Raw genomic sequence first — 9403 nt, forward strand, 5'->3', positions numbered from 1 at the left:
ATAAATGCCTAAATTCCCCTACAAGCATAGCCCCTGGTGATTTCATTTCATCTATGAATACATTTAATTTGAACTCTGTGATGCATAGCTCTTTTTTTTCAAAGCAACACAAACCGTCTAAATCTGCCGACAATGATCTAGTATACATATATAAATAAAATATTATTTAGGGTGGTATACTTCGAACGCTTTTATTTTCTTAGACCTCATATGGATATACGCATAATTACACCTCTCTAGTCTACCTTTGTTATTATCTAATATATTGAAATAGTGAATTTATTACCAGGGTTCAGAGTCAGAGAATATCTATTGTACCATACTCAATGAAAATATCTAGAGCATACCGTATAAAATAATCTCAACTTCAGGCACAAATTTCAGGGTCAGTCAATCTTTTTTAAGCCAGTAATCTGGTGCAATTAGGCCAATATATTACGATTCTCCCCGTACATTTAAAATAAGAATAAAAACAATGTTACAGACTTTTTAAACATAAGTAGGTTCCGATTTATTTTTATTTCCTCAGAGTTGTCTTGTGTTATTTTAATGATTATGGTTATTTAAAAAAAAATTAAAATCTGTATCTTCGATTGATAGAAATATTAAACGATTTTTCTTTCTCAGAAATGATATACGTTCTAGTTTAAGTTTTATTTATTTTAAAAGGCCAAAACTCGATAAGCGAAAGCTTTTTTTTTTGGTCTTTTGTCGTTAGTTTTGATTTTATGTATGTGAAAAAGAACAAACAAGAAAGAAAGACAATAAAGATTATTACATACTCCCCATCCTTCCAGCCAGCATGCTCCCCGCCAGGGCGATAACTTGAAATTTGTTTCAGACATTTACCGACGTAGTAACGAGTACTCTGTCGCTTGGCCAATGATTTCGCACAGTTTAATTTTGGGACAAACTTGACCTGAATAATGCCCGCCAATTGTTAGAGTTATTTTTGTTTTACAATGTAATTATCCTAAAGGGAGGCGCTACAATGTCAATAATTTCCCACAGTAATTAGTATAATCTGCTGAATTGAAGGCGGAGCATATTTACGAGAAAAAAAAACAAAACTTTAGGACTAGCATTATCTTTATCAAAATTGTGTATCTTGTGATACCATTTGTTTTCCCTACTCAGATCGAAGAAGATGCCTTCTAACAAGTACTAGTTCATAGTAAACAGAAATAAATTAATTGATATTGACAAAAATGCTCCTAATTGTCAATCGCCTTATCGATTTGCACGGCACTAACACACACAGACATTAATAATCTAGCGATTTTACGCTGTTTTGAGTAATTTGTGTGCACGGATGACTGCTTTATTTTTCAAAAATCATCTCAATATCAACTATCTTTTTTTAGTATAATTATCAACATCATTTTATTGATGTTCACTAGACACCGCAGCCGTCATACGTTTTGCATTATTATTTAATACAAAAAACACATCTCAAAATAATGCTATAAAATTAATAAGACAGAAATCCACAAGTTCTGTTAAATACAAATTGGATTTTACTTAAGTAGAATTGGAATTACACTTGAGTAAAATGCCTTCTAATAAAGTAAACTTGATTATCGTACACATACTTGGTCGAATTGAGATGCGTCTTAAGTAGATTTTATTTTACTTAAGTAGGATGCATTTTGCTTAATTAAATGAATTTTGCCGCCAGTAGATAGAATATATTTTACTTAAGTATGAGTATTTTATATGGGTAGTATGTACTTTACATAAGGAGTCTTAACGTACTTTACTGAGGTAGGATGTATTTCTATTAAATTGAATGTATTTACTTAAACAGAATATATTTTACTTTAATAGAATGATACATTTCTTAAAGAGGAACATATTTTTACTCTAGATTATTGATTTAGGTCATAAAATAACTTGCCATATTGCTAAACTCAAACAAGTGACGATTACTATCGTCACTCCCTCCACAAGATCTGCATACGTTCAAATTCAATTTAACAGTTACATAGCTTTTAAAATCATTTTATTGTATTTGATAATAATTATTACTTAATTGTTGAACAATTTTATAAACTTTTTTGTAAAGTATAGAATTAAAAACCACTGGAGCTTTTTTAATTCAATAAAAGGTATTTTACAATCATTAAATAATGTTTGTACCTGGTACACAGGCACCTTTTCCGTGCATTTTTAAAATTCTACTTCTCAAAACTGAACAATAGATCTGTTCACGTTGGAATTGGCTCTCAAAGAATACAGCTTAGCCAAACGTCCCCCGGCCATGACCTATAATATCAATGGAATGTCACTGTTAAGAAACAAGTAAAGGATAGCGTTTTGTTTTGTTGAAATCTAACTTATATTGTATAAAAAGGTACTATTATAATAATAGGCAAGTGACTTTACTTGTTTTTATATTGCAACTATGCACTTTTCATCTCTGTTACACAATGATCTGACTTATACAAACCACACTTGTACCAAGAGCGTTCGTTGCTGTTAAAATTCAGAACGTCACAAGACATTTTTAGCATGTAATAATGAATCCATTCATATTTTTTGCCTTTTTATAGGTGTACAAATAAACAATATTTGATATTTTAAATCAATACTATTTTAGATAGACAACAGCCTTCTAGACACATCAATTGTCTCTCAAACAACAGAAAGTTACGATGCTGATGTCGAATAGGAATTCATTAACAAAATATGCATTCTAATTTTGGGAAAACAAAAAATAATACAGAAATAATAGCCTTGTATTATTTTAGTGAACACGGTAATGCTTGCTATAATAGTAAAACTTAGCACAGTCGACTCGAGTCGCTATAAAACCACGGAGAAATAAGTTCCTTGGGTAAATTTGTTGTTGTATTAGGCCTACTAAAACTGGTTATTATTCAGTCCTTATATTGTCTAAAGGTTAATAATAAACACTAGTAAAGCTAATTCGCGGTACACCAAGTGTTTGAAAGAAGATTGGTATAGAATGTCTTTAGATCGGTAGTTATAGGCCTTGTTGTTTGGTCGAAGAATTAGACCAGGAAAGTCTGTTTTCAATAAATAAAAACGCTCTGTGTTTTGTGAAACAAAATGCGGTTACTGTCGCCTGCCTACTCGATGTATAGCAAGAGTAGTGGATTGTGCGGCACGTTTGTCCATTTTAAGAACGTATTCGTTCACACAATTGAAATAGTTATCAATAAAACACAATAGATGCACAGTCATTGGGAAGTACCCATATAAACCACTAGCGAACCGGGTACTATTTGGATATCACTCGATACGGTTGACTTGGTATGACTACTCAGGCTATTCACTTGTTAATGAAGGTACTTTACCAATATCAGCTAAATAGTGGCCTACGAAGCTGAACTAATTCATTCAATACTACACACTACCCCAGAGCTGTCTGATGACAACAAAACACACCCAATTATTGACAATGTCACAGGATAATATGCTTTTCAAGTTGGCCGTATGGTTGTCTCTTATATGTTTGGCATCTGGCACCTCCAATGGTGCTCTTGTAGGAGCTTGTGTAGATTTAACACCGCAACACGGGGTTATCCCGCAAACATCAACGAGTCCATGGAATGTTTTAGCTAGTTCAACAACGTATACACCTGGACAAGAAATGACAGGTAAGTCAAAATATCAATCATTACATTGTCTGTAGGTCTACATCAAGCAATAACCACGATTTCAAGTGTATGTTAGAGTTTAGTTAATGTTAACATTAATGTAAATGTTTCTTAAAATATATAGTAGGCCGACATTTCTCAGTGTTATACTTCATTTATTTACCTTAATCGGTATTGGTATCATAATTTTTCGTCACATTTCTATACAGTATATGTATTGATTATGTTTTTATTCTACAAATATTGTGGATTAGTTTTCAACTTCTTCGTAACAAATGATTACAATGTAATCTGAATTCTTATTGCAGTAAAAATTTAATTACTAACAAAATCGATACTATTTTAATAGTTTGATATTTTATCATACAAATTATATTATGAAATTAAAAACATGATCTTAAATGTTCCAACAATGTAATATGTAGCTAAATGTCAAATGGAGGCGCTCTTCCATTTGTGAAATATTATGCTTGACATTACATATTTGTGAAAGGTTTACATGGTGAAGAAACAGCACTGTAGTACCAAGGATTTTATCGATAATTAAAATTGTTCAACATAATAGGGTACTACTGTATATATTACCATATGATTACAATAAGGCAGTATGCAGATATCTTAGCTACTAATAATATTGAATATTAAACGTGCATAGTATTTGTGATTTTACGTAGTAAGGTTTTGGTACAATATTGAATCGTAAAGAAAGTAGTTATTGAGAATTTAGGTTTTTCTTTTTACATTTAGTACCTACATGTATAACATGGTGTACCGCAAACTTGCTAGTGGTTTGTATTATTTATGAACATCAAATAATGGTATATATTATCAGAAATCAAATATTTCGACAATTAAATTTGTGTTAATTATTTGTATCTACTGGTACTGTACCACACAATCTAAAAGCAATACCCATCATAAATTCATTTATAACAAAATACAAACAAACTTAAAGCCTTGGCTTAATGCGTCACACAATTATATTTATTAATTTATGTTCTGTATTATATATTGTATATTGTAGTGTGTGAAATAATAAACATGAAAACTTGAAAATTTTTTAGAAATTATATAGGCCTAGTCCAATTTAACGATAGCATGACACATATTTGTCACTACAACCAAATCTCGTCATCTAATAGAAACAATTTAGTTATACGCTTAAATAACCCGGTGTATTGAAAACTTAACCACGCTTAGTGTGTACTAACAAGGACCTATTCATTTAAAACCCTTTCATTAAAAACACCAAAGGCGTCCTTCTTTTTATATACCCTAAACTAATAATAGCCAACGTACCAGGCTCGAAGCTACCGTATATCTACTGTCAGAAGTCAGTCAACCAGTAATTATCCCCATTATTTAATATAGTGCACTTTTGACAATTCACATATTTTTGGAAAATACGATTGCTGAAAACAATAATACCAAGATTATAGATTCGTTTTATTCTTCACTTGTTTAGTGCTGATATCGAATTTCAAGTTGAAAATGTATATTATGTATGCTAAAAATATAAAACAAAATTAAATATTTAAAAAATCTTATATGTTATAATAATGCATACCGTATAGTTTGGCTTTAATCTTTGTGCTAGTGTGACTTAACTGACGGAGTACAAACATGCATAGTTTTTCGTAGTAATTAATTGTTTAATTCCTTTTCTAATTTACATAACTAAATTCGGAAATAGAGCCGAAAATGATACCAATAATTCTTAACAGTATAAGTTTTTAGCTAAAATCGGCCAGATTAAGTTTTATCAATCGAAGTTTGAATAGAAAGTCTATTTAAGATCCTAGACGGAAATAATAATATGCCTAATATCAAAGTTTGGATTTTTACTTAGAAAAGGGCAGATTGATAATCTTACCTCTTCTTTGTATCATGGAGAAATAACTTATTTCTCCATGGTATCATGGAGAAATAAAACTTATTTCTCCATGTTTGTATTAAACATTTATTATTAATTAGTTAGCTGGTAGCAATTGTGAACAAAAAAATTGGACAAATTAAAAAAGTAGTCCTTACAACTTTGATGAAGAAAAACCTAAAATAACAATAACATACAAGTAAGTTCTCTGTAGGCATAAGGTAGCCCGAAATTCAAGGTAAATAAACATAATCATCAAATAAATATTTATAAAAGCAACAATGTCATTTCCGTGAGTCAATTACAATGATGGTACCGTCATCAAATAGTACGAGTTTGTGTAAGGTTGTAATCGCTTTAATACTAATCTAAGAGTCACGCCCACTTTTGTCCCTTTTCTTACAACACCAATAATCGATAATGACGTCATTATTTGAAGGATGATTCTTACGTTGTTCTGTGAATTTAAATGTTAATACAAGTTACCACCGTACTTTGTTAAAGGTACTTCACAGTACACATTCCTCATTATTTACATAAATCACGGTTTTTGTTCGAGCCTATTGTGACTTTGTTTTCTATGGTTTCTTATTCCTACAATAGGATTAAGCAACAATTTCTATGTGTCCCTACAAAAGGCTATTTCAGGTCATGTAGATTTTATTCAATCGTGGACCACTGTAGTCACTTTCATTCAAAAAGTTTAACCAGGCAATACCGTACTTAAACTTAAGTAGTTTAATTAGTAAAACAATAAACGCGGTAAACTTTTCTAAAAACCGGACACCCTTGGGCTAACCCAAGTGTCTCTGCCCGTATTTCACACTAAGGCTAAAGGAAAATACTTTACCTGACAGTTAAAAAAAATATCACATCTATGTGACCATTTACAGGAAATCATTAACAAATGTTAGAGAATATAGCAGACCATTATTTCAGTATTATTGAATTTGTCACTTATAATAAAAATAAAAACACATTTGGCGCCGTTTTGTGGCCTTTAAACAATAACAAATTATTTTAACATCGTATAACCCTAATATTATTAGAATACAATTTCAGTTTCTATCAGCTAAAAGTAGAAGCAAGTCATGGTTTCGGACCATTTTACAGTTACCGCTGTAAATAGTTTGTCAGTATATGAATGGATGACTGGATAGCAGGAAGACTTCTAGTTGATTGGATCAAAATAGATAATTTAGCCTACTGTACATAATTAATATAAATATACTAAATATTCAAAATCGAAAAATGAATTGAAAAGTTATTTATGGAGTAGAAAAATGGTGAGGTAATTATGAAAAAACCTAGCTAAAAATAAAGAAACATGATAGAACCATAATACCAAAAGGTATTCTGATAACATTTATCACGAACGAATTATTCTCAATAAATACTGGTTTTGTAAATTCAGTAAAATTAACAAAATATAATATGATCTATTGCTAAATATGTTATGTAATTGCCTCGTAATTCCACAGTTGTAAGTTATTGTTTTTTCCACTTTCTAGACCTTTGAAGTATACTTTCTTTCACCGGAAGTAGTGACATGTTTGTGGTTAAACCATTAAGCTTTTTTATGTAATCCCAGCATTGTTATGTCCCATAGACTGAATGAATTAAACATTTTAAGGTTACAATGGTGGATTTTGTTTGAAGGACATAATTTGTTTATGAAATGATAATGATATACCAATAGAGATCACGTTTTCATTGTTAGTTCTTTATTATTTGTTTACTTATTATTGTTATGATGGCATGCGTCAAGACTCACGTCTGCACCGTGGATGATATTTGGTCAAGGATTGTGTCAATTCCTATAGGCTCGGAGTAAAGCGTTGCATTTAGGCCTAAATTTTCTATGCATATTTTTTATCTTGCTTTTCAAGGAATGAAAGCAATTTGTTCTTCCTTTTTCGTTTTTTTCTTTCTTTTTCTTTCAATTTTTATTCGTTTTCTTTCTTAATTTGTTCTTCCTTTTTATTCATTACTTTTATTTTTCATTATTTTCATGTTGTTATTTTAATTTTTTTTCGTTTTTTAAAACTTTATTCCTTTTCCTTTTTATTCCTTTTCCTTTTCATCGTTTTCCTTCAAATTCAATTGTATTTATCTTATAATCATTGTATCTTATAGTTACCATTCAAGCAACTGGAAGTCAACAATATAAGGGAATACTTCTACAGGCTCGTACTGTGAGTTCTACCACGCCTGTTGGAACATGGACGACGGATGTGACAAATACACGACAGATGACTTGTTCAAATACGGCAGACGGTATAACTCACTCGTTTTCTACTGCGAAGCCATTGAATACAAGTTTTACTTGGTTGCCACCCTCAACAAGCGTTGGAACTATACAATTCCAGTAAGTTGTCAAAATTGTGACTTTATTTTGTTAGGATGTTATACTACACTGTTCGAAACAATTTCTAGAGGTGTGATGTCATAAGAATAGGTCAATTTGTTTGGCCCCTGTTATTGCTATGCAAGATCTGATTCTGTGCTAATAGCACCAAATGTTGCTTATTAATTTTATTGTTATTTCAATTATTATAATAATAATTGATTAATATTAATATGTTTTTAATTACAGTGCAACGTTTGTGGAGAGTTATTCAGTCTACTGGGTGGATACTACATCAGAAAATGTTACAGGTATAAGAATCATATTATTACATTATATATCACTATTGTTAATGAAGGGAAATCTATTTTTTGGCTTATTATTACAATTTATTATTTAAACTCACCGAAGAATATACCTCCTGTTCAAAACATAGTCTACTCGCAAATCAGGGAAAAGATGATTTTGATTTGTATCATATTCACAATCTTAAATACCATATACATGGCATGGTTTGTACTATGAACTTAATTTAACAAATATAATATTGTCGAACATGACTTTATCATTGAATATATTAAGGTACAGCATGAATATTATAGATACTAGTTCATTTAAATCATGTTCATTTTGTTTATAAGATTACCTATGTGTTAATGTAATGTGCTTGAATGAAGCGGTTTGTATCGGTGGAGCTTGTAATTGCGACGGTACCGGGTACACAGGTTCAACATGCCAGACACGTGAGTACATCACATCAGTATTGTGATAAATACACAATCACACAATGACGTATTCAAAACATATCTTTGCTCATCAATCAAATGATTGATGAGAACTGGTATAGCGCCAATATTATTTAAATTGAAATAAACATTAAAAAAATACATTCAAAAAATTAATAGATATAAAGATGTAATGAATACAATTCTTATAATACAGAGATCAATGAGTGTGCAAGTAACCCATGTCTTAATGAAGGTGTGTGCGTAGACGAAACCAACAGATTTACATGCGTCTGTCCATCCGGGTACTCGGGTGACCGATGTGAAAGCCAAAGCAGTAAGTCAACTATAAATATAGACTATGGTTACCTGTTTTCATCAGTTGCAAATCGTCTATGTAAAACACATCAGTTAAACAGTGTATTTTCTTAGATTTGTTAATGTTTTGTTGCCTTTAGGCGGTGTGGTTTGAACACAGTGCAAGGACGTAAGCGCAACTCAATCTTGCGTCCTTACATTGCGTTCTATAGTGGGAACGAAGCTTTAACTCTTGCTTATTTTTTTACAGATACCAATGTATGCGCGAGTATGCCATGTCTTAACGGAGGTATATGCATAAACGAGACCAATGAATTTACGTGCGTTTGTCCATCTGGATACTCAGGCAACCGGTGCGAAAGTGAGTAGATTATTAGATATTATTCTGTGCCTGTGTTTATATATATAAAAATATAGAAATCCTCATCTGTATCGTTTCAAATTAATTAATTAAATTTCAGTATATCACCGGCTGGTTTAGAATTAATTATACTGAAATTTAATTAATTGATTTGAA

The 9403-nt window shown here is 31.0% G+C and overlaps 1 protein-coding gene across 1 annotated transcript; it reads left to right on the forward strand.

Annotated features, from left to right (window-relative positions):
* The first annotated feature begins 3302 nt into the window (after positions 1-3302).
* LOC140055523 (putative ferric-chelate reductase 1) lies at positions 3303-9255 on the forward strand. The gene is made up of 6 exons (XM_072100863.1): positions 3303-3623; positions 7633-7864; positions 8093-8154; positions 8485-8586; positions 8786-8905; positions 9137-9255. Exons 1-6 carry the CDS (start codon positions 3395-3397, stop codon positions 9253-9255), a joined length of 864 nt encoding a protein of 287 aa, XP_071956964.1. The 5' UTR covers positions 3303-3394.
* Positions 9256-9403: the final 148 nt, after the last annotated feature.

This window comes from Antedon mediterranea, chromosome 7, assembly GCF_964355755.1.
Source record: "Antedon mediterranea chromosome 7, ecAntMedi1.1, whole genome shotgun sequence".
In the NCBI taxonomy this organism is placed as follows: Eukaryota; Metazoa; Echinodermata; class Crinoidea; order Comatulida; family Antedonidae; genus Antedon; species Antedon mediterranea.